Source organism: Mustela erminea, chromosome 5 (genome assembly GCF_009829155.1).
Source record: "Mustela erminea isolate mMusErm1 chromosome 5, mMusErm1.Pri, whole genome shotgun sequence".
NCBI classification, from domain to species: domain Eukaryota; kingdom Metazoa; phylum Chordata; class Mammalia; order Carnivora; family Mustelidae; genus Mustela; species Mustela erminea.
Window position 1 is genome coordinate 141,578,584 of NC_045618.1, and position 25,797 is coordinate 141,604,380.

Genomic DNA, 25,797 nt, shown 5'->3' on the forward strand with positions numbered 1-25,797 from the left:
CCAGTGCCCCAGGCCCCAGGCTAAGCACCAGACACACCCTACAAACTGAGGAGTGCTGTCATCTCCCTTCAGGGAGGGACGCAGGCTCCGAGACAGAGGGGAAGGGCCTTGGTCACCCAGTGAGAAAGGGGCAGAGCCAGGGCCACCCCAGGCCTGGCAGCTCCACAGCAGGACTCTGTGCCCAGCAGGTTCTGCTTCTGAAAGCAGCCTGTGTGCACCCAAAGGAGCAAGGATCCCGGGATGCTCAGAAGAGCCCAGGGTCACACTCAGGGGTCATTCGGGCGCCTCACTTCCTCCTGGTCCTGTGCACCTTTCTCCGCTCCCTGACCCTTTCCAAAGCATCCAGAGCAGCTGGCCAGAGCCTGGTCCCAAACATTCATACACGCAGGCACACGCACACCCGCACATGTACCCGGACATTCACACACGCAGGCACACGCACACCTGCACACGTACCCGGACATGTACCTGGACGCACGCGTCAACACACACACACACACACACACACACACACACACAGTGGTGTGCGTCCACCACTCTTACTTCCCTGACCTCCTTAACATAAATGAACGTGCCGACACGGGGCTCTTAGGGCTCCGGCGTGCTAGCCGCCTCCCACCCAGCGATTCTCCTGATATCCTTCCCCACTGCTGGTCCCACCATTCTAAATCCTTGCTTAATTTCCAGGAAAGATAATGAGTGAAAAATTTCTGCTTTCCAGCCCCTGCTTCTCATTAGCTACATGAGCTTTTACTTCTTATCAAAAGAGGAAGCTTCAACTTAACAGAAGTAAATGAACTTGAAGCCCTGCCCACCCCAACCCCGCATCCCCCCCAAAAAAGTGATGGTTCCACACTCAGAAACCACACTTTGTATCCAATTCCAGATCCAAGAGCCTCTCCCCTTCCGGTCAATGACTTCGCCCGTTCTGATGGGGCCCACTCACCTTCTGTCCTTCTCAGATACGTCCCTCAGCACTGCCCCTCCTACAGGAGGAGTCACCTGAGCGGCAGGCAGGACGGAGCATCTTGCTGAATAAAGGAAGCAAAAGCAAAATGGAAGCCCCCAAAAGGCTACATTTCCAAAACTCAAGTGCACACCCAAAGCGGGAGAGACAGAACTCGGGTTGGTCTGACAGCTATGCCCTGTCGAGCTGCAAGTCTCAGATTTCTTAAATACACAAAGGACATCCCCTCCCTCCCTGCCCCCTGCAAGCTGCACCTGGGGCCAAAGGTCAGCCCACCTGCTGGTCTCCATGAGAGGGGACAGCCAGGAAGTCACGGACCCCGGCCTCACGGTGCTCTCCCATTTCCCCGGTGCGCCTGGCTGCTTTCCCCCAGAGCAAGAACTCTCCAGCTCTGTCCCCTCCCCACCAGGGACACCTCCCTGCCTTGGTCCTGCCTTGGTCTCCAACTTGGTTACTGGAAGTTTCTGGAAAGGATACAGCATCACCAAATCTATAGACCAGTTTCTTTGAGGGAATAAAACCTAGCCTCTCTGCACCCTCACCTGAGCAGGACACCCACTGTGGAGAGGGGACCCGAGGGCTGTGCGCCTAGGGCTGTGTGTCAGGCATGGAGCAGGGAACCCAGTTCACTCCCATCTACACATGAGCAGACGGACGTGGGACCTTTTAGCTGGACATTAATCATTCGCAGCAACTGGACACCCGAGACCTGGCAGAGGGAACGGAGAAAGCCCCGAGGCGCTAGACAGCAAGGCTCCCTGACTTAGGTGCGCCCGCATAAAGGGAAACAGAGGCCCTGAGTCTGCTCTCTCTGGTGCTGCCTGCAAGGCCCCGCAGCAATCAGACTGGAGAGGCTAGCGGTGCAAGATGCCCAGCAGATCGTCAGCAATGAGGTATAATTGAAAGGATTAACATGAATGCGATGTTTCCCTTCCAAAAATTCGAGGAACGCCACAGCAACTCTCATCTGGGCTGGTATGACTCATGTTTTTAATAGAGGAACTTAATTTCCACTTCTGAGGAATTTGGACTCAGGGAAACATTGTCTAAGAAGCGTTCATTTTACTCCAGCGACAGTAAGCCGTGACACCCTGAAAGTAAAAATAAAGATCCCCAGTCTGTCCCTTGTCTCCCAGAGCTCACTGTGAGCCACAAGAGGGTCCTCCGCGGACCTGCCCGGAACATGAGGTCTCAGGGGTAAGCGTGGGGTATGAGGTCAGCCAGGCAGCTCCTAACTCAGCGTGGTGGCCTGGGGCCAGGACCTGCCTGTCTCCGGGACACTGCTTGAGCCACGCCCATTCAAAGGGCAGCTGGCCCTGCTGCGCAGGGGCCTGGACAGGGCATGTCATGTGAGCAGAACATGAGGCTGTCCACCAGCATGAAGGATGCCAGGGCACAGCTGGGCCGGGCACCTTCTTCCTCATCTGGAAGGCTCCAGGTAACGCAGTGCCCAGTGCCTCCCGGAGAGGTTCACCCCATCATCTCGACCGTATGGCATCCTCCTCCCAGCAGAGCTGGCTCCCAGAAGACTGAGCCCTAGGACAGACTCCTCCCTCTGCTCAAGGCTGGGTCCTCACACTTGGCGAGGGTCCACAAAACCAAGGCTCAGAGGTCAGAACAACCTGTCGCCATCCCCAGCTGCCCCACTAGTGGAGGGAATGAGACGTCACAGGAGCCCCAGCCATGCCTGTCCCATCCCAAATCCTCCCTCCTGGCAGAGTCAGCACGCCACCTCCATCTCCCTGCTCTGAGTGTCCACAGAGACCCCGCCTCCCAGGCCCGTCCCAGCCCGGCCCCTCCACTCCAGATTCTGAGAAGTGTCAAGTTTTACATAAAAACTGAACCCCGGCTGAGCATCTGGGGTGCAGACTTCTCGAAGCAACAGTACTAGGCAAGACCATTTTTCTGCCTCTTTACCTTCCCAGAAGCATCTTCTTACTCAGACGGCGCCCGGCAGGTCCCCCGGCACACACGTTTCCAGCTGACCCCTGGGTCCTGAGGGGGGGAGTGGGATCCTGGGGGCCAAGCAGCTGATTCGAGGCACCGCCTTCGCCATGCTGAAGAGCCCCTACAGGTGAGAGTTCCCTAATCGAGCATGCCACGAGGGAGGATGCGCCAAAAGATCACTATCCCCGGGACGCTCGTCGCTGCATCCTGGCAGCTCGGTCACCCGGCCAGCTGCGGCAGGACGTCCCTCGCGACCGCCGCACGCCACTCACCACGGCTTCCACCGGACCCCGCAGCCCCCAGGAGGCCACCCACGACCCCCACCCCCATCCCGCCATGAAGAACAGCGATCCAGACCCCTCCCCAACTCCTCCCCACCTCTGCTCCGGCCAAGGGAGAGGCACTCATTTATAAGTTGCAGATAATGTCACCCACCATTCATCCAAATGTGTCACTAACATCCCATTAGGCTGTAATTATTTTTTAATTAAAACTAAGAAAACTGGCATGCCTGTGCCGACTTTATGCATCTGTTATGGGTTAAAATAGCTTTTAAAAAATGTTTCGGAGACCGCAGTCTATTGTGGCCGCGGCCTCTGCCAAAGAAAACGCAAGCTTGCTTATTTTCTCCATGGGGCGCAACAGCGCCTGTGTGTGCCGGAACAGGATCGGCTGGCCGTGAAAAGAATTCTAAATAAAACACAAACATGGAATTTGGCAACGCCACAGAAGCAAGCTTAAGACTAATTCCAGCATGCGGACGGCTCTCACATAGTAAGTCTGGCTCCAGCATAAATGAAACCAGGCACTGTAAAATACCAAGCGAGCCGGAGTCTCAGCTTAAAGGGACAGAGCGCTGGTTCCAGGTATAAAAGCTTATTAAGCCGGCTTGCGCTGGCTCCATAAATCCATAGGTTATTAGCTGTTTGCTTTCAGCCAATCCCTCCTTAAAGAGATGCATATTAAGAGAGAGAACAACAAATGAAAACCATCACTTTGCACTTGACTTCCAGTGCAGCGGTTCTGGAAATACGGTGCTCATTACCTCAATGAGAGGAGAGACTTTCTGAAACCTCAAATATCCACACTCGAAGGGGAGGAGGGAAGGTGGGTGGAGAGGGAGAGGGGCCCCAGGGGGCCAGGTAAGGCCTCCCCATCCCTGTTGGAAGGATGAAAAGGACGCCGAGAACCAGAGTTGTCAGCGGGCAGGACTCGGCCACAGGGGGAAAAGCCACGTGGAGGCTGGAAAACCTCCACCCAGGGAAACAGCAACGATAATGGCTGTGAGAGCAATAATTATAGCTGTAATGACAGTAAAAATGTTACAGTAATACCTGCCAATACTCACCACCTTGGTACATCAGCTGCTGCTGAAGGTGGCGTAACGGAACCAGGAAAGGGTTTCAAGCATGATGAGACACTTAAGGGCCCCAAAGTCAGACTGCCTCAGTTTCCCAATCTAGAAAATGGGAACGGCAGTGCCTTCCTTGCAGAGTTGGGATGAGGGACACTGAGGACGAAGACCACACGAAATGTTTGGCCAAGTGCTACCTATCCCACTAAGTTGCAGCCCCCTCATCGTATGGACCAGGAAACTGAGGTTCCTAAGGCTAGGTCACTCACCAAGGTCAAAGAGCTGGTAGGTGTCAGAGCCGGGATTTCAGACCAGCCGCCTCGCTCCTAAGCCAGCGGCCCTCGCACACACCCCCGGGTGGGTCACACCCACACTGGGCTCGTTTTCCAGGACTGTGAACTGGGGTAGACAAGTGGATGTGGCCTCCCCTAGAAGGTAGTGAGAAGACAATTCTTCCCCAGAGAGAGATTCGCCCTCAAAACCTCTCAGCAGGCCGCGGTACTGAAACTCGGCTGCACACCGCAATCCAGGGAGAATCACAAAGTCCAGGGAGGAAAATAATCAAAGGGCCTCTGCCATACACACCCTGCACTGGGCAGGGGGAGGGGACCCCTGCTGCGCCGATAATTCCCCTCGGCTGCCACACGTGCACACACAAACACAGACACACAGCAGACACGCTCGAGTTAACACTGACGTGTACAAACACACAGCACACACACATGAACACATGCATTTGCATGGACCCCCCCACAGACACGTGTACAAATTCGTGCACACACATATATTCACACGCCCACACACATATGTATGCACGCTCACAGGTACACACACACACACAAATACTCACATGTAAACACACAAACACACAGGGCCTTTTATTACGGGGTCTGTGCCAGGCCCAAGGACCCTGGCAGAGGCAATGGGAAAAACCAGGGAGAAAATTACATGAGGCAATGTTTGGCTCCAAATAAAAAAGCCATGGAATGTTTTCCCTCAAGTCCTGGCTATTTCTCGCAGGTCCACTCAGACCCGGATCCTGAGCGGAGGGCAACGCAGCTCAGCCTTGCCCAGAGGAAATCCCGACCACCGCGTCCCCAAGGTGAACCAGCTGCAGCCCTCCCAGGGCTACCAGCCACCTGATCAGGCACGGCGGGGACACCCCAGGTAACCCACAGGGGCCACAGTCCATCCGCTCGTGGCCGCTCCTCAGTGAAATACACGCTTAGCAAAAACAGGGCCCAGGACCGTGTCCTGACCCTCTGACTCCACCCCCTCCCCTGCTCTGCAAGCCTCCGCCGCCTGGCTTGGTGACGTCACACTCCAGTGGGCTCCGAGCTGCTCTTCCTGAAAAGATGCACGTCTTAGAAGATGCAGACTAAAAATACTCCTGGCTTCTCAGAGCCAGTTTACAAAAATAATTATATTTTCTTTAAGAAAATAGATTATAGGCAAGTATGTGTCCGGCTATTTTTAGTTCCTATTCAACTCTGCTAATTTTTTCTCATAATAATCGCCGCAGACTTTTTTTTAAAGCCACCCCCCACTCCGTTAATAATTGTGTTCTGACTTGGCACAGGGGTAGGATTGGTGGGGGGGAGGGGCACACAACCTTCCATAAACATAGAGGTCTGAGCTTTGCCCCAAGGTGACAGCAACTGAAAATCACTGGGACAAGGAACATCTGGCCATCTTGTTGGAGACCAGCTCAAGCCCAACCCAGTATTCTTTTGGGTGATCCTCTGTATATACCTTAACCCAAACCTGGGTTGTTCACAGAGGACATCAAACTGGGGTTCCTGCCCTGAAGGGCCCTACAATCCAGCAAGGGGTATGTTGTGGGTTGAAGAGTGCCACCCCCCACCCCTGAAGCCCCACGTCCATAACCAAATCCTTGGAATCTATGACTGTGGCCGTATTTGGAAAAAGGACAGTGGCAGAGATAATTAAGTTCAGGATTTGAGATAAGATCATTCTAGATTATCCGGGTGAGCTCTAAATGGAGTAACCATTGTTCTTGGGAAGAAGACAGGTCCCAAGGATGAGGCCATGACTACAGATGCAGAGCTAGAAGTTGTGGTCACAGCCAAGGCATGCCAGGAAATCACCAGAAGCTGGAGGAGGCCGGGAACAGATTCTCCCCCTGGAGCCTCCAGAGGGAGCACAGCCCTGCCGGCCCCTTGAGTTTGGACTTGCGGCCTCACGGAACTGTGAGGTGACAGTGGTCATCAGCTGCGGCAGCCCAAGGAATTAACACAGGACAACAGAAATCACAGCCTGACGGAATAATCCTTACTGCAGTCCCATGATTACTTTCTCTCTAGCACAAAGGACCCGAGGTCATGTGATCACAGAGGCGGACACTACAGTCCAACTCAGGATGCCCCCTCTCCAACTCCTCCCAGCCCGGCTGGGAGGCCAAGGACAGCATGGTAATCCCCAGGGGACAGGGACCCAGAGAGGCTCTGGGTGGGACCCAGAGAGGGGTGGGACCCAGGACACCAGCCGGCTAGCCCTTGCTCGCAGGTGTTCTGGCTCTCGAGGACACAGTTCTTTCTGCTAAACCAAGCCCAAACCGTCACCCAAAGGACACAGCAGAAAGGAAAGTGAAAATTGTCCATTTGCAGAATTTTCTTCCCCCAAACTCTCAAGCTAGCAAAATGTTCAGCTGACTGCTAGGAACCAGCAGGCTGGGAGACAGGCTGTCACTGGGAAGCACTTAGGAGAGACGCAAGAGACCCTTACCCCAGGGTGAGACCTGCAAAGGAAATGTCCTGAGTGAGATGGCCACTGGAGCCCAGCCACAGGCACCACGTCCGAGCTCAGAAGGGACCCTCATGTGACTGGGGCCAGTGGTGACCCACATCCCTGAGTCTCGGGGGGTCAGGGGAGGACGCGAGAAACCGGGACTCTGGAGCACTGCGGCAGGAACACAAAATGTGGCCGCTGCTTCGGGAAAGAGGTGGGCGTTTCCTCAATAAGTCAGAACCAGAATGACCACGTGGTCGAGCCATCTCGCCCCGGTGTACACAGCGAGCACCGAAGGCAGGGTCTCAAATCAGGAGCTGCACACCCCTGTCCATAGAAGCACGGTTCACAGCGGCCACAGGGCGGGAACGAACAAGTGTGCACCCCAGGACAAACGGACACACACGACAGCAGTGTACCCACCAGACGGGATATCATTTGGCCTTTCCATGGAAGGGCATCATGGCACGGGCTACAGCATGCACGAAGCTTGAACTCGCTGTGCCCCGTGAAACGAGCCAGTCGCAGGGGGAGAAATATCGTCTGATGCACGTCCGTGTGACACCCAGAGTCAAACTCGCAGGGGCAGGAAGCAGGCAGGATGCAGGAAGGGGGAAACGGGGAGTTAGCCCTTCGCGGGGACAGAGCTTCAGTTTGGGGTAACCGGAAAGTTCTGGAGATGGACGGTGGTGGCGAGAGCAGAGCACAGCACATCGGGAAGGTACTTAATGTCACTGAACTGTCACCCAAAAATGGCTGGAAGGGTGACTTTTGTGTACTACATCAGGACCAAAAAAAAAAAATCCAAGAGCCCTATCCTCACACCGCTGCGAAAAACCATCTGTGGAGAGGGTGCACGCAGAGCCCAGGGTGCACAGTAGGCCCTCGGGCAATGGCTCCTTTACTATCAAATCAAGATGTGGAGGCACCTGTTAATAAAGCACAAGGAAACTCGAGCAGAGTGTGCATGGGGGGGCAGCCAGGTACAGAGCTAAGGGTCAACTTGTGCACCCCATGGGCCTGTCCCATCGGCCGTTCCTCACCTCCCATTAACACAGCAGTAATTAAAAATGTCTGGCTTTATGAAAAGATTCCAAATGCCCCTGTCTCTGCAGGTAGTGGCTCTGTTTTCGCATTAACCTCTTTCAAGAAGATCTAAGACCTCTGACTCCTTCCGCTGAAATCGAGTCCTGGCCTTCTATTTTCCAGGGGTGCAGCACCCTGGGATTCAGCCACTCATGCCTCTCCCTCCGGGGCTCCCACTCACACCTGCCAGGTAGAAGGCCAGCAGGACGGCTGTCCACGAGCCAGAGAGCAAGGTTGGGAGCAGGCTGTATCCCCCAGACCCAAAGAAACCTGGGTTCAAATCCCACCTCTGCTGTCCACCAGCTGCGCAATTTCAGGCACATTCCACCACCTCTCTGGTGTGTCTCCTCGCCTGTAAGGGACAGACTAGGTGACCTCCTAAGAAAGGTGATGGGAGACCTCAATATCTGGAAGGCCCCTGCAGAGGGCCTGCCTGACACACAGTAGGGGCACAGAAATGGTAACGTGACTATAACCCGGTGGCCCCATTGCCAAGTGTAAGAAAGACACTGGTGCGAGAGTTAGAGCCACGGCTGACGCTTCCACGCCCGCTGACCATACACCATGGTCACACGCCAGCCCCTAAGGAGGGGCCTGAAGAGATGAGCAGGCAACAGTCCCCCCACCAAGGTGTGAGGGCAGGCTATGGGTGAAATCCCCCCAGAGGGACCCCTGCCCACCAACGGTTTCTCCCCACTGATTTCTGGATTAAATTGGCCAGCCTTGATTATGTTTGGATAAACTATATTTCATGGTTTAGACTATTTGGGTTTGATTGTGAAATATGTACAGCACACAGCCCCTCCCCCTTGCCCAGCCTTCGGGTTTAAAAAGTCAAGTACATTTTGTTCCCACCATCAAGGAAAAAAAAAAAGACAACACCAAGAACACCTCAGGCTTTAAGGAGAACCAAAATATGTTTCTCTCCAGTGAAGAAAAATCGCTTCTACGGGACTCCGTGCAAAAAATGAGAAGGTGGGGCACTGGCCTGGCTCAGTGGGAGGGCCATGTGACTCTTGATCTCGGGGTTGTGAGTTCAAGCCCTATGTTGAGTGTAGACATTGCTTAGACATGAAAACTTACACACACACAGACACACACAAAGTGAGGAGCTGACTGAGAGCATTCTGTGTCTCCTCTTTCTCTCGGAGACATGAACTCGACCTCTCCTGGGTCCGAGCCGTCCACCAGCATTTCCCGAGCCGGGCCCTGGAACCCTGGAGACACGGCAAACCCATGTCACAGGGACCTGCACTAAGGCCGCGATAAGGACACCTACGGGTCCCTGCCTCCCAGCCAGACCCCAGAAGGCCAGTCTGAGGGTGATGAGAACATCTTCCCCAGTGCCCCAAGCCTCTTCTTTTGTGCCAGAGTTCCCTTTTGAGGACTAAAGATGGATTCTCTGGGTCCTCATAAGTCACTCACAACTTGGACCCCACAGGGGCGCCCCGAGCTGGAGGAGGCTCGCCAGGTCAGCAGACTTCTGGCTGACACCCATATCCACGTCTGTCACTGGTCACACATTGAAAGAAGCTGTCCAACCTCCGGCCTCACCTTCTCCATCGAGAAAACCTCAGAGGATCTGTAGAACCCTCCCTGCTCCGGGAGGCTCAGTCCTTTCAATTTTTTTCTGCAGAGAAAGCATTCCTGTCCAGCCCGGCCACTGTGGCAAAAACCCTGCTGAGCTCATTCCTGGACCCCCGTGTCCTGCCCCAGATTAGGCAGCAGCATGGCTGGCAAACAAAGACCGTAGGGACCCTCCCAGGACCATGTCTGAACGTGATCTGGCTTCCTCGAGCGAGCTGCATTTCCAATGCCCCTGTTTGAGCCATTCGGAGACCATTCTGAGACAGGAGGGCAGAGCTACAAGTTCTGAGCCCTAAGATCCTCATGAGCAAAAGGGAGACCACCTCTTTTTAGGGGAGTTAAGAGGATGGAGTGGAATGAGCAAAGTGTGCAAAGTATCGAGGACAGTGCTGGCACATAGTAGGCCTGCACAAAACCCTGGCAAGTCGCAGGAACAGCGACAGTGGTGATTTCCCGGGCAGCAAACTTGCAAAGGGATGGCAGCCAAGTCGTCATCTTCAGGCATTGGGCAGGGGGACCCACGTCTTCTCCAGAGCCCAGCTTCGTCCTCCGCACCCCTCACACCTCCCACCGCCTCTGCTTCCCCACGCGCTGGTGCTCAGCGGTGGCCTCCCCGACGCAGTGGCCATTCAGCAGAACCTCCAGTGCAGGGACGACGGGTGGATACTTCCAGTGTCCCTAGTTCACACGGAAGGAAACTGAGGCTTGGGGAGAGGAGGTGGCCATCCAGAAGTCACAATCATACCCAGGTACCTTGAGGACAGGGACCAAGTACAGGCTCAACTCTGCAGCTTCCCACAGTGCTTCCAGGCCTCTCCCAGCAGCATGTGTCCACAGTGACATTTCATTTCAAACACGAACCCATCCACAGAGCCCCGGGAAGGGATGGGGCAGCCAACAATCCAAGCACAACCACGGAACGTCTCAAACCGAGGACACACGGAGGCGTGTTCCAACCACAGATGGCAAAACTGAGGGTCCAAGAAGCTAAACGTGCAGGGCTCCTCCGAGCAGACTCTGCTGCCAAATCAGAGTGTGTGCTGCATGTGGCTGTAGCTGGAGGCCAAGCCCCCAGCCTGAACTCAGGTGGGGGTGATCTGGCCTGGTGGGCAGAGCCCTGAAGGGCACAGGGCCCATGTCACAGTGTCCGTCTCAGCAACCCCATCTAGATCACGAAGGGGTTGCATGGGATGATCTCCTGACGCCCCGGCCCTAGGTCATGAGAGACGAACTGAAGCCACAGGTCACCCGGAGGGAACCCACTTCTGGACTACTCCGCCGCACACCACGTGGAGGACCCCCAGCCTCCTCCGCCACATTCAGATCCCCTTCAAAGTGGCAGAACGCGGCCGCCTGCCCCGGGATCTCTGATGTCGGTGGCCAGTGCTGGTTCGTCACATCCACTAACTGCTTTAAAGCCCTGCATCCAGCACTGCATTAAAAATTAATTACACATGCTATTTTATTGCTAGTGCATAATGTAATAAGCACCAGCTGTGCTGAACAGTCAAACTCCTTTTTAAGACAGCTATAAAAAAAAAAAATAAAAAAATGGAAAGAAGGAAGAAAAGAAAGAAAGAAAGAAACTGCACTTCCAAATGCCTCTCCTGTCAGAGCAGAAAAACAGCAACATCTTGTACGGATTTGAACAGAATTCTTTGATTTAGCTCTGCCTTCAGAACGTCTGAAGGGCCGGCTCGGAGTGAAACAGAATCTGGCATGGTTGCAGTGGTCTCCTCTCCGGGACATTGCTGGGACCCCTTTTATCCAAGGACAGTCACACTAGTAGGTGCCCCTGCATCGTCCCCGCCCCCCAGCAGGCAGCACTGCCCTCCTTCTGGCCCCCTGGAAACGCGGCGCCCAGCCCCGTAAGTGCTGGAGCAGATGGGACTCCAGGACCGTCGGCTTTCCTGGAGTCCTCCCCAAGCCCTGCTGCCCTGTGCCACCTCGAGCAGCCTGGAGAGTCGCTTCCTCTGTCCCGGGGCCCTGGCCGTGCTCGGTGGCTTCTCCCAGTACCTCCCTCAATCACAAAAGGAGGCACCTGGGTTCTACAGATAGGTGGTCCAGAGCGGCCTCTGCAGCAGTGTGACCCCCCAAAGCAGGCAGACACTGAGCAGAATCCACTGAACAGGCATGCGAGAATCACCCACGGGTGGCAAATGCCGGACCACCAGCCCCCTTGGCAATGTAGACATCGCGAGGTGTACAGATGACTCTTTAAATTTTTAATGACTCTCCTGAGAGCGCTTTTCCTCCAGTGAGCCAACCCCCACTGACGCTGGAACCTGGTCAGCCCCGAAAGACTCACAGCAAACATGACTTTGCCGAGGGAATCACGGGAGCACGTCTTGAGCCTTCCCCAGACCGAGGGCTTCTGTCCACACACGTTCATCCACACTCAGTTCGCTTCTTCCCGCTGCCCATACTCACCCCTCCCTCCAGAGTCTCCACGGAGGCTCTCATGCCCTACTGGGGAGCCCCTGCATCTCGGGCAGCATCACCCTTTGGCTTCCCGCTGATCCTCCAGTGTTAATCAAACCCAGTTCAGAATGAAACTACAGCGTGCTTCTTGTTCTGGTATGAAATGTGCAAAGCACAGACCATATCATTAACATAAAACTTCCAGAAATAAGGCCACTTTCCAGACAGACTGTATTAATTGCATCAAGCTTCTACAGCTGGGGTGGTCTAATCCACAGTGTCCCATTGGATGACTCCGGTTATAAAAACCAACACAAACGAACACTGGGATATAATTGAAGGAGGAGAACACGATAGATTCTACTGTTACACCCTACTATTTACTTACAGGTATTCTTTTATCTTTATTGTCCCTTTAACCCATGCCAAGAAACCCCAGACTAGTTAAATAACACAGCAAGCAATTTCAGTAGAAAAGTAAATTGAATTTAACTTTACAAGATTGCCCTGTGATTTCAGCATCTACTAATGACTGCAACTGACTCCTTCTATTAAATCCAAACACTTCCACTTCCCCGAGCTGGGATCCTGTGTGTTCTTGCGTGAGACCTTGAACTTCACCGTGCACATGTATTAATCACAGGAGCTGATGACCATTTGTGGCTTTTAAATATGCAATGAAGTTTCTAGGTTCCTTTTCCACCTCACAATGCCGGTACATGATCTGAGCCAGCCAAGAGGCTAAATGCCTTTAAGAATGGAACCTGGAGATCCAGCCTGATGTCAAATTTCAGACAGGTAACCATGTCTTCTGCACAAGCAGGAGTCAGAACTTCTACAGGGCTCACTCAGCATGAGGCTCGGGTCACAGAACCTGGCGATGTATAACCTCACTCGATCCTCAAAAAAGCTTTCAGGGCATGAACTATCACTGCTCCCATTTTATAGGTGGGAAAACTGAGGACCAGGGAGGAAAACGGCTTGCCCAAGGTCACAGAACCATTCAGAACAGCACCCTTCATTCGGGCAGGGGATGTTGACAGTCATGGAAACCCTGGAAGGGGAAACAGTTCAGAGCTTTCCAAGACCCAGATGTTTCCGAACCGGCCTCCGAACACCCCACCCCTACTCTGGGGACCTGAGCCAAGTCACGTGCCCAGTCGTCCACAGCAGCCAGTAACTGAAACACATCAACATCATCTGTTCTAGAAGTCAAATGTGAAGCCTCATTTTTAACCATCACGTATGTATCGCATGATACACGTCCGAGGGAGAATGGCTCCTTCAAGGTCACCAGCCAGGTGGAGTGAGGGCCAGGACCATAGCCCAAGCTTCTCCACTCCACCAGTGCCCTGGAGAGGTCCCTACATGAAATTTCTCAGGGAAGAAACTTCAGTTTCCAGGAACGCCCAGACTCAGAGCCCTCCCAATATCTCAGCAGGGTCAAAAAGCAAAGAAGAGCCCCAGTCCCTCCCCACCGTGACCATCAGGAGGTCGGCGGTGGAGGGCCTGGGAGGCAAGGCTGTTGGGGACGCCGCCAGCCAGAGCGGGACACAAACACACACACAAACCTGTGTGGCTTGCTCCCCATAAAATCACATCCTTCTATAAATAACTGTGAATGCCTTCCCGGGCATGCAATTAACCTGTGTGAAACACGGTTACTCCGGGGTTTTCCGTATTAATTTGAAGAGATAGGTTCAGTGCATCCTGATCTGAAAAGAGACAAAACAAAGTAAGGATGGCGGCCCCTCTCCGTCTTTACAGAGGACTGCTCCTTCCTAACGGGTTACTGCGAATTCAATGACTCCATTCCAACTACTAATTAAACAGGCACTAAAAACACTTCAGCAAACAGCCCAGTGCCAGGGACAGAAGCCACAAAGGGACAAAAACCTCCAGAACAGGGTATCTTCAGGTAAGGAAACTGGTCAGAAAGTATGGGGCAGGCAAATTAACGGGGATCCAACAGTGAAAGAGGACAGCGCCAGAAATCGGCCTGGCGTCACAGGCCCAAGAGCGGTCTCCAAGGAAGGTTGGGAAGGGTGGTCTCAGAGACCCCAAGAACAGACCCCACCCTGCCTTGATGCCCTCCCTGGGCACTAACATGCATTTGGGGGCTGCTCACAGACTCGATGCCCTCATGGCATCAAGTTCTAAAACCTTAGAGGGCCTCTAAACCAGATGAGCCAATGCGAGAGGCGAAGCAGGTTTCAGATGACCAGTCAGGGTCAAACCCCCCTCGGCCCTTCCATCCCCTTCCAAGAATGGTCTCCGCGGGTGCCCATTCCCGTACTCCCCGTCTCCACCCCTGCAAGCTGCGGGAGGGCCAGACCCGCTGTGCCTGGCTCCACCTTGATTTGCGCAACGCCAAAGTCGTGAAACAATGACTGAACGTGGGCCATGAGAAGCCCATCTCCAAGCCTCACTTTCTCATCTGCAAAATGGGGAGAAGAGATTACCTCCTAAGGTCACTATGGGAATTAAATTCAAGAATGCACACCGAAAGCCCCGTGCAATCCTGCACATGGGATAGGCCCTCCACATGTGGCCCTTGAAGGAAGGGGTGGCGCTGTGGCTGAGGGCAGACGTGTGGCTACCAGAGCCAACAGAGGGTTAAGTGAAGCCCCGGGCGTACCTCTGCCAGGGGGAATCATGTTTCTGTACCACAAAACTTGCCTGAGTCTAGTCAGAAACACTCGGGATGATCGTTGAGAGCACGCCCCCCCCCCCCCCGGGCGGCGGCAGGAGGCTGCAGAACTCATTACAGGAAGCTCTGAGAGCAGGGCAAAGCACCCCGACGAAGTAGGCACCCCTCGCTCAGCAAGCAGACATCACAGGGCAGCCCTACAGAGCTGGGATGCGAGCTCCGGTCACTCCAGGCACTCGGGCGGCCCAGGGCAGGAAGCCGGCCGCTTTGCTGGCAGGGTCGACTCCTTCCTGGACAGTTTCAGTCTTTGCTTTGTGCATTCAAGGCATGAGCCCAGGACTATGATGCCACCATACACCACAGCGGGAGCTGCCGAAGGCCGCGGGCCACCTGACCAGCAGGAAGGCCTGCGAGGCCCTGGACCCCAGCAGAGCTGACAGTCTCTACCAGGGACCATCCTTCAGGACAGCTTCAACTAAAGCAAAACCTGTCCCAGAAAAATAGTTTTCCCTTCACTACCCAAATCAAAAGAAAGCCTGCAACAGGCCTGGTGACAAAGCTGGGGCAAACTGAATGGGCCCCAGCCCTGCACAGCTCCCCCACCTCTTCTCCTGGCCGCGCCCGGAAACCAGACCTGGGGCGCTCCTTCCCGCCTGGGTCTGTGTCAGCATGCCGGCACCAGGCCCTCAGGGGGAGAGGCTGAGATGGGAGGCCTGTGCCCACAAACTCCAGGGACCCCAGGCCCCAGCAGGAGTTGGGTTGTTTCCGAGAGAGAGGTGGGGGGCGTTGTGCGGTGGCTGCCCGTGCGTCCGTCTGTACGAAGGCCAGCCACACAGACCTGCCAGGGGGCACACAGTGGGGACGTGCGTGGCCCTAGCCCACAGGCACCCCACAAGGCTTCACCCCCTCCCATGGCCACAGCTGAAAGTCTCCTTCAGAGCGACTCTTTTTGTTTCAAAGTTAATAGGCAACACATTCTGGCAAAGAGAAACTTGGCATTTTGGACGGCTCCGGCTTTGTGCACAGGCGGCCGGGGAGTCTCCCCCCCAGTGCTGTCTGCAGGGTGGGGGGCAGTGACTGGGGCGGGGAGGAGGCGGCAGTGGCGAGGGCAGGAGAAAACCTCAGATGTTAAGTGTTATCCAATCAAGCTTTAGCCAAACAGCCCAAAGACATGAACTTTGGAAGCTGCAGGAATGCATTCTGGGAGTGAGACACTCAGAACGGACAGACGTGTTGGGGGACCTCCTGACGAATGGGGACAGGGGCACAATGACGTGCTTCCCCACTTCCCCTGCGCCCCCCAAAATGCCTTTAGGGGTGCGACTGCACATCCTCCCTGGGGCCCCACCTTGCCCGGCCCACCTGGGAGAGGCAGCTGCCAGCCTGGCCCAGGGCACACCCCGCCATCCCTGGGAGCCCGCCCTCCCCACCGCGGCCGTCTGTTACCTGACAACTGACACTGGCATCCAAAGGGAGCCTCCGTCTGACCCTCACCCTGAGTCCCGTCACCCGAGACCGGGCGCGCGCTGCAGCACGGCAGGGGGAAGCAGGGCGGCAGAGCGCCCAGGGTGCGCAGAGGTGGAGTGATCACGGATGAGTGAGGGTGGGAGGAGGCAGCTATGGGGGCCGTCGCTGGCAGCTGGGCAGGCCTGCACGGCCCTGGAGAAAAAACAATAAAAAAGACTGGTCAGTCGGGCCCTGGACCATACAAGGGACCCGGGGTGTGGGACAGGGGCCCGGGGCAGAGGGCTGCAGGCCACCCTTCCAGAAAGGGAGGCCCCAGGGTGACTGGCCCTGCAGGAAGGTGACCAGGCACAGGCAGGCGGCAAGAGGCCAGGGAAGTGGGTGGGGGCCTCGTGGGCTCCTGCTTCCACAGCTGCCAGGATGGGCTGTCTTGGGACCAGACTCCCATCCCTGGGGGGCTCAAAAGAGGTTGTCAGAGCCCTTGTACCTGGGAAGCCCCCCCACCCACCACGTGGAGGCTTCCGGAGGGTTCCGGAGCTGGCTCCCTTTGGGGATTCATTCCCAAAAACCTGGTCCACCCCCCTCTGGAGGAGCTGAGAAGCTCCAAGCCACCACTGTCTGCTATATCAGGACAGGCTGCTGGTACAGGCCGTGGACACCTCAGTCTACCTCTGAGCACCTGGACACTGGTTAACCTGCAGGCCTGGAGGATGGCCAGTTGGTGTCTCTCTCCAGCCCACGGTCACCCTCAGCAGCCTGAGCTTCAAGCACACAGCACACAAGCCCCAAGGCCATTCGGAAGGCTTTGAACGTACCCCACCCCCCCCCCCCCCCCGCAAAAGAAAATCCTGGCACTGCCCAGCACCTGTCCTCACGCCTCGGGCCTGCTGGGGGCGCCTCCCCCATCTGACAGCCAGGACGCAGGGCCTGGAGCTCTCTTGCCTCTGCCCAGCCCCATGGCTCGCCCGACTCCCCGGCAAGGCCTGCGTTTGATTTGGCCGTTTATCTTAAATGGCTAAGAGACCACCAGGGCAAAAATCTGTGTGAAGCCCTTGCCAAAACCACAAGTGAAGAAGCCCAAATTCCCTGGGTAAATAATTGAGCGGGGAAGCATCAGAGAGACAAAAAGAAAACACCAACAAGATGAGGGCAGCTGGGCCCCCGGCCGGCTCTGCCAAGGAGGCCACCCGACGCCGCTCACCATCCCACACGGGCCTGCAGGGAGGGGGTCTGCCCACCTCGGGGCCCCCCATGGGATTCCCCCACCCAGGAGAGCCACAGGGCACCACGAGCCCACTTCCAGCCAGGATCCTGTCAGACCCCCTCCTGAGTGAGCCTTCCAACATGCCCAGGGCACAGGGCCTGGGAGACCCACTGCACAGACTGGCAAACTGATGACGGGCCCGCTGCCCCACCAAGTCCGGGCCACCTGGCTCCAGAACAGGGCTCGTCCGCTCTGGCACCTGCCTCTACAAACCGTGTGCTATCCAGGGCCTTTGAGAAGACTGCATACGTCCTGCCGAGAAGCCAAAGCTACGTGGACTCCTCAACACGACTAAAGACCTCCTACGAGGCGAGGCTCAGGGCCCGGGGCATGGCCGAGCCCATGACAGCCCCAGAAGGGAGGGCATGGCCAATGACCTCATGCCGCTCCAGCCACAGACTCAGTGCTGGCCTCCACGTAAAGTCAGCACCTGAGGCCAGGTTCCCCCACCTCCTCCCAGAAGCCTGCCCTGGCCAGTCCTCACCTAAGGCCCTGCCCCAGCACCGGATACCGCACATGCCATCCTGTCTGCCTCCCCTGCCTTCACACCGCAGAAGGCTCCCGGCACGGCTCTGTGTCAAGCACCTAGCATAGCACCACAACAGGCCAAGGCCTCACTCAGCTGAGAAAACCAGCCCCCATCCCACAGAGGCTACTGAGGCTCACAGAGACCTGGGACTTGAACCCAGTTGAGTCTGCAAAGCCTGGATACGCCGTGCCTCTCCATCGGCCTGCAGCTAGGGTGGAGGGACCAGGGTGCCCTGGGATGCTGAGAAAAAGGGCCATGTGGGGTGGAGGGAAGCCGGAGGGTCCTTGGGCTCACTCGGGCCATGGGAGACTGAAAAGAGCAAATCCAGGCCCCCAGGTTCTGGGTGAAACCGTGACACAGACACACCATTTACCATGGCTGAGTAAGAGAGACAGGAGTGCCCAGGACTGCCGAAGTAGAAACGGAGCAGAACCTAGGTCACCAAGGTTGGGAGAAATGACCTAAGGGCAGGTCCAGCCATACCTCTCTCCTTCTAGAAAGGTCAGGCTTAGACCAGGGTCTTTAAAGGCAAAGTCATGTCCCCACTTACATAGGGATGCAGGGCCAAGCTGCCCCCTGGAGGGGCTTCCATATGCCTCATTAAGAATTCCAACCTCACTGAAGACCACCTGTTCCAAGGGCTAGCTCAATGGAGACAGGGGAGGGGACAACAAGAGTGAGTGGCTTCTAATCCAAGCTGCCCAGTTGCTCTCAGAAGACCTCTGCCCTGGGGGAATCCCTCTCCCCAGCCCTAGCAGCTTAACTCAAGGGTGAACTCCAGAAAAGCCTCTCCTGAAGCTAGAGTAAACATAGAAGGCAATGCTAGAAGTCGTTTGACCACAGGAAATGTCCAGAGTTGGCAAGTCCATAGAGACAGGAGAAGGTAGACAAGTGGTTTCAGAGGCCGGGGGTGGGGGAGTGTAGGCTAATGGGGACATTAATAATGGGGCCCCATTTCCTGGGGCCATGAGAATGTTCTGGAATTAGACAGTGGTGGTGATGGTTGCACAACATTGTGAAGACGCCCAAAACATGGGGCCCCTGGGTGGCTCAGTCGCTAAGCATCTGCCTTTGGCCAGTGTCCTGGGATAGAGCCCCCGAATCTGGGTCCCTGCACAGCAAGAAGCCTGCTTCTCCCTCTCCCTCTGCTGCTCCCTCCTGCTTGTGCACTCTCTCTCTCTCTCTCAAATAAATAAATCTTAAAAAAAAAAAAAAAAAAACAACCCAAACCACTAACTGTCCACCTTAAAGTGATTAAAAGGGCAAAGTCCAAGGTGAGGACTGTCTGGCCTCAGCACCCATCCCAGGCCAACTCCCAAGCCCTTGCCCACCCTCCAGGAAGGAGGCCTGCACTCAAACACAGGCAGGAAATCCAGAACACACTCGACAGCGCCCTCGAGGCCTGGTGACAACAGACTGACACACAGAGGAAGTCGGAGCTCAGACGCAGGCCTGGAGCAGAGGCCTGGGCCCGATCCCCTCTGCCATTTCTTGGCCACGTGACCTGGGGTGAGTCACTCGCTCAGAGCCCCGCCCTTAAAGGAAGGTCAGGACAAGCCTGGCCAGAGCCTGGCTTCCAGTGAACACTCACCGAATGGCCACTACCGTCCATTTATTTTCCACTCTGGAACCATTCGTGCCGACCCCCAAGCCTGGCACGGAATGTCTGTCGGGTGCTATGGGCTGCAGAAGGCACCCGACAAAGCCCCTCAAGACACTTTTTTTAAAGGGTTTCTTCTGCGGTCTAGTTGGGTCCCCTCTGGAACTGGAACTGCACCCAAGGTATGCGGCAGAGGGACACCAAGACGCCATCTCAGCTTTATGCAGGATCCAGGCAGCTTAAACATAAAACCCTGGCTGGCCCGACTCCTTACGGTGGAGGCTGGCTTGCATGAGGGGGAAGGAAACAATGAGCACGGAGATCCTATCATTTAAGGCCAGGAGCCTTTCCAGGAGTAGGTGCTATGACCCTCCCCCGTCACCAGTGACGAAACTGAGGCGCGCAGGGGTTAGAACATCGCTCTAGGCCACCTGTACAAAGAGGCACAAAAGAGTCCCAAACTACGATCCCTAAAATGTTTCTTAAGCCCCAAATCAGGGTACAAGGCAGTTTTTACTGCCTCCATGCTGAGGGTGTCTGGAACCTGTCTCCCTTCTAGAGGGGCCCCGCAGATGTTCCTGCTTCATCCTCACACATGCGCACTACCCCGAGGGCACGCCCACACCCACCGGAGTGTAGACACAAAAAACTGCGCCTGGAAAAACCCCAGACTGGCGGGGAGGGGAACATGCACCCTTCCCAGAGCCGGGTCCTCCGGCACCCCTCCCGCAGGGGAGGGTTGCGGGTTCCGAGCTGGGGAGAAGAGGTCTGGAGTACGCTGTACTGAAGATGTAGATTTTTCTCCCTACTGGTGCTTTTCAATTGATACATTTTTTAAGCCAAGAACTCCTACTGATAGTGCAAAAATGAGTCATAGATCAAGGAGGGAGACAGACAGGGAGCGAGCGCTTGTGAGTGAGGGCCACTGGCAAGGAAACCTGACAATCCCCGCGCCCCCTCCCCCCATGCCAAGACATTAATTCTCACAAGTCGGAGAAAATTACTATGCATGAATGCAAAAAGCATGATCAGGAGTAATTAACATGGCTTCATATGCAAATTTTATTAATGCAGAAGTACAAAGTCATTATGCAAATGAAACTTACGTCAACTCTCTTGACAAATATTCATCTCTGAGGCTCAAGTTTCTCCCTTTTTATTTATTTATTTAATTCTTCTCTCCCCCACCCTTTTTTCCCGGGTCCTTTTTTTTTTTTTTTAAGAGGGTGGAGGGTCGGTTAGTGGTGGTGACCACTTCAGCAGCAGCAAGCCATGAGGACTGTTTGACAAGTTTGCAAAGTTGTTTTTCAACCAGAGAAATTTATTCTTGCATTGTTGATTTTTTTTTTTTTTTTTTTTTTTTTTGGTTGTTGGCAGGTACAAGACAGCTCATAGGAGAAGAGGAAAAAATAAAAAAAAATTAAAAAATAAAAAAAAGCTCTGGGCAGCAGGCAGCCAATCAAAACGCCAGAGCCTGTAATGAGGGCGATTGATGGCTGTTTGGCTTTTACTGCAGGGTAATGAACTAGAATCCAGTCTGAGGAGGGGGGAAAATATGAATATTCATGAGACTGTGCTCCTGCCTTTGATGATTAAAGAAATTTTTAATATTCAAATAAGCGCTTGCCAAGTGATTAACAAAGAACATGCACGCAGAAATATGGAAATGGGAGCCGGGAAAGATTTGAGAGGCGAACAGACTGCTGGAAAGGCAGCCCCAAATTTCATAAACAAGATCGGCAGATAACCCAATTCGCACACGGGCAAATAAAAACATTTCTTTCGGATCGCTTAAATATTTTGCCAGCTACTTTGTCTTAAGGATGATAAAAATGCTATGTATTAAGGGGGGAGGGGGGAGAGACAGAGAGAGAGGAACCGCATGAAGTCAGACACACTGCTCGTGCTTAAGAATCTATCCCAATTCTAGCCCCCTCCCCCAAGCCCGACGGGAAATCAGGACTCTTTTTCCGGTTTGTTAAAGAGAGAGGATGGAGGGAAGCCAGCTCAGACTGGAAAACTCAGGGCTGGAGGTTAGGGTCAAATCGCGTCTAGGCTGACCTACGGCCCAAAGACAGGAGACTAGGCTGTCTTTGCAGGGCAGGAGGTGGTGACTTGAGCCCTCCAACCTAGAAGGCTCAGGGCCTCCTCTGGACTCAGGCCCCGGTCAAAAGACTGAAAGACGGGGGTCACAGGGAATAAAGGGGGCACACACATCTCGAGAAGTTGAAAGGCCTCAGATTTCCACACGGGGCCTGGCCCAGGCATCTTTGGGGCCACCGAGGAGGGGGTCCCAGCGATCCCACAGGCTTCATTAGCTGTGAGCTAGGGCCGCACGTCCATACCCTAACAGCTCCACCACGGGTTCACATTGAAGCACATAATAACAGTATTAGCTGGTAAAACGATCCTGCAGTTAAAATACATCTAATTAGCAGCCGATGACATCCATTTTGGCAATTTCCTATTTGAAAGAAGTGGAGTGCCACCTTAAATGAGACAGGCGGTGGGTACTCACCCAACAAGACCTAGGCTTCCCACCATTTGTCTCTCTCTCTCTCTCCATTTGGGGTGAAGGGGGGCTGAGAAAGCAGGAAGGGGACGGATTCTAAGCAGTCTTCTTTGTTACTCAATTTCAGAACTGCACGGGTCTGGGGGAGGGGGCCCTCCGCAAATAAATTCCCTCACTCCACAGATACTATTTCATCTTCTTCATTTTTAATCACCAAGGTCTGGTAACCAGCAAATGCCAGAACTTGTTTTTCATTTCATTATAAAATACATCATCATCGTCGTCGTCATCGTCATCATAAACAAAACAGAAAGGGAATCCAAGCCGAGACGTGAGCACCGTAAGTGACCGTAAAAACTGCAAGGTCAGGGCAGGTCCCCAAGACGGGCCAAGAGAGTTGGTGGGTGTGCAGCACGGCTTAGCTCAGGGCACCAGAGCAGTGGGGGCATCCAGAAATTCTCTGTGGGGAGCTAAGACTGCCAAGTCCCACCTCCCACTTCTGGATTCTCCTTCTAAGTCAGGCAAGTCTGAGCACCCATTACGGGTCTCAGATCCTTGCTGCAACAGGTTTGAGTGTGGGGTGCACACGTTGGTGGCCTTTAAAAGAAGAGCAACAAGAAGGGCCAATGAGATCTCACAAAGGTTTGCACAGCTGTGTTTCAAGACATCCTTCAGGGCCATCACAGAGGGGCATAAAAACAAAACCCAGCCAGAGCCAGGCCTTGACTCAGGCTTCCTGCTGAAAACAGCAGCCCGTTCTCGGGCTGGGAGGGTGGGATTTCTTCCAGCGCAGGTAAGAAGGCTTGCCTGGCTTCCCTTGTCACTGCCCGGATGTGGCTGGACCTAGAGAGGTCTACTCTAGGGTGCCAGGCAGCAGGGAGAGGGGTGGGCTTGCCAGGGGCCTCCAAGAACATCTCTGGCCTTGAGGCCGATCCAACAGTCACTTCCCCGGTAAACATCCACAGACCCTCACCCACCATCACAGCCCTTTGGGGCCACCGGGGCACCAAGAAGCCTTAGCCACATAGAGGGGGCCAGAACCGCGTCCCTTCCAGCACCCTGGAAGGCCACCTTCCGCCTTGCACCTCCCCCTTCATGCACTCCTGAGATCTGTCACAGTGAATCACCACTTCAACTATTTTTGCTCCCCGGCATGTGCCACATTTAATGCATCCCCGAAAGAGGAGAGGCAAGGCAAAGGAACAATTGTGTCCCCCCCCATCACCAACGCTACCCAAACCGGTTTCCCTCCTTCTGCCAAGGCTTAGAAAGGGAACATCCACCCGGCCACGGCACCTTGCAGATAGAAGCAGGCCCATCCCATCGCCAGGTCCAAAAGCACCTGTTTCAATGGCTGCCAACCACAATTTCCTCAAGATTCAAGCAGCTGAAGTACTCCAGGGCAGCACCCTGAGCCAAGGAGCAGTGAGGTTACATCACAAACTCCAAACCCTTCTAGGGCCCTTCCAAAAGGCCCAGGGAGGAAGCCCAGGAAATGTCAGGTGCTACTGGAGAGGAAGGATGTGTCTGAATCATATTCCACCAACTCTCCAGGGCAGGCTGACTGAGTGCTCTGGGCTGACCAGTCCACTCCCGGAGTGGGCATCTGCAGGGGGAAACGTGCAGCTTCAACTCTTTTGCTCATCATTTGGGGAATTCCCTGGAGCCCGCTCAGCCTCTGGAATGCAAATAAGCCACAATCGCTTGTAAGTCTGGCCGAGACACCGAGGCCTAGGCACCACGGCCTTGAGGGACACACAGGAGCACAGAGATGAGTCCTCTGGGGTGACCTCAGCAGTCAGGGTCCACCAAATTGGGGCCCACACTCCTGGAATGGACAGGCCTGGGGAAAACAGAAGGTGAAACCAAGGGTTTCACCAGTTAGGAAAATGTGCGTGTGCACATCTATTATACAAAAATTATACATATATGCGTACACACACATACACGCAAATATCAGCAATGTGGACATGTTCAAATGTCCGCATGCCTGCCCCAGAATCCACAGAGGCCAAGGACAAATGGGAGTTGATGATTCTCTGAATCTCAGTAAAAGAGTAAAAAGAGCTGGCCAATACCTAGCAGAGCAATTTCCTCCTTTTCCCCTGATTCAGGCTTTCCGATCAGAAGCCGGGTTTGGCTGCTGCAGTCTTCTGCAGTTTCTGTACTAAAACACAATTTATCCAAGATCTTTCCATCATTTTCTATCATGTTGCATCAGGAGCCACTAACAGTATAGGACACATCACTTCAGCATGAACCCAAGACAGATAGTGCAGTCTATAAACGGGAGTGGGAAGCTGGCTAAGACATATGGATTCCAAACATGAAGTTCTTGGCACTTGGGGTCAAGACTCTGTGCCCCTCTCCCAGAAGGCACGTCGTGGCCAGACTCCCATGACCACCTTAGTCTGGTATCCCTTAGACACGTCTCCAGGGACACTCCCTATGGAGTGCATGAGTTTAGAGTGGTAGGGCACAGGCATGGACCACCATGAGGACAGAAGCCACACATCACATAAAGGAAATACACCACTCTTCAGATCTGCTGCCTAAAAGCCTGAGTTTTAAACTAAGGACATGCCCCCCCGCCGGCCCCCATCAGCATCCACTGTGTCTAACATCTGAAGAATGACCTGGAAATCCTGAATCCTGACACTTGTTAAAAATCTGGTCCTCTAGAGAACATGTTTTAAAACTGGTGAATTCAGAAAGTTGTGGTTTGCAAGCCCCGCAAACTCCAACCCTGGCTTTGGCTCAGCCCCCATGCAGAGAGCGCAACACCGTGAATACAAGGGGGAGGTCTGAACTCCGAGAATCCCAGAGAACTGAAAATGAAAACCAAGCAGCACAGCCAATAAAAAAGAACATCGAGAAAACAGAGTGCCCAGGAAGGAGGTTACTGCCAGCACTCAAGCCAGAGGCAGCAGGAGAGAGGACAGCACTCCCAGGTGCCGATGGGTTGTGGCTATGTGGGATGTGAGCAGCATCAACCTCTATCAATATGGGACCATAAAATCCCTACCTGCCCAGTAGGGGAATATGCAACCGAAGGCCAGGAAGGTAGGCTTCTTGGTTTTTAGATGGAAAGAAGTTTAACTAGGTCAGTAGGTGGAAGAAAGGAAGGAAGGAGGAAAGGAAAGAAAAGAAAAGAAGAGAAGAGAAGGGAGGGAGGAAAGAGGAAAAACAGAAAAGGAAGGAAGGGAGGGAGAAAAGGGGCCACTGCTCTAGCTCAAATGCATTTTGGGGTTTCAGCTGCATTGCTAGTGTTACATGCAACAGAGTGCTACTGTCATAATAAAAATATCCAGCTCTCTCCTGGCTTTTGTTGTTGACTGAGTCTTTTTTTTTTTTCTCCTTTTTCATTCTTTTTACCTTCTACTAATGGACATCCAGAACACTGAGGTGCGTTGCCTCGCATCACGCAAGAACAGAGTCTTTCCGTGGCCTCTTTATGTTTCCAAGCCAAGTCTGAAATGTCACTGACTAAAACACTGAGCAGGCCTGTAATTACTTTCAACAAAGTAGCTCCTTTAACAGAGTTTTCCGCATGTAGATGGCATGTAATATACATATTGTGAGCCTTCCTTTCAGCATGGGTAGCACTTGACGGCTACAATCACAAATTTTCTTCTAAGGGAGCAGTTCTGACAGCCACCTTCTTCCTG

The 25,797-nt window shown here is 54.2% G+C and overlaps 1 protein-coding gene across 4 annotated transcripts in view; it reads right to left on the minus strand.

The window, feature by feature from the left end:
• BCL11B (BAF chromatin remodeling complex subunit BCL11B) overlaps positions 1–25,797 on the minus strand; it is a 94,320-nt gene that overhangs the window by 38,252 nt on the left and 30,271 nt on the right. For 2 of the 4 annotated variants that reach the window (XM_032345223.1, XM_032345222.1), the window contains exon 3: positions 16,207–16,419. The exons of the other annotated variants lie outside the window; for them this stretch is intronic. In XM_032345223.1, coding sequence (XP_032201114.1) covers positions 16,207–16,419 — 213 coding nt within the window. The remainder of the gene's footprint in view (positions 1–16,206; positions 16,420–25,797) is intronic. 4 annotated transcript variants of the gene reach the window in all.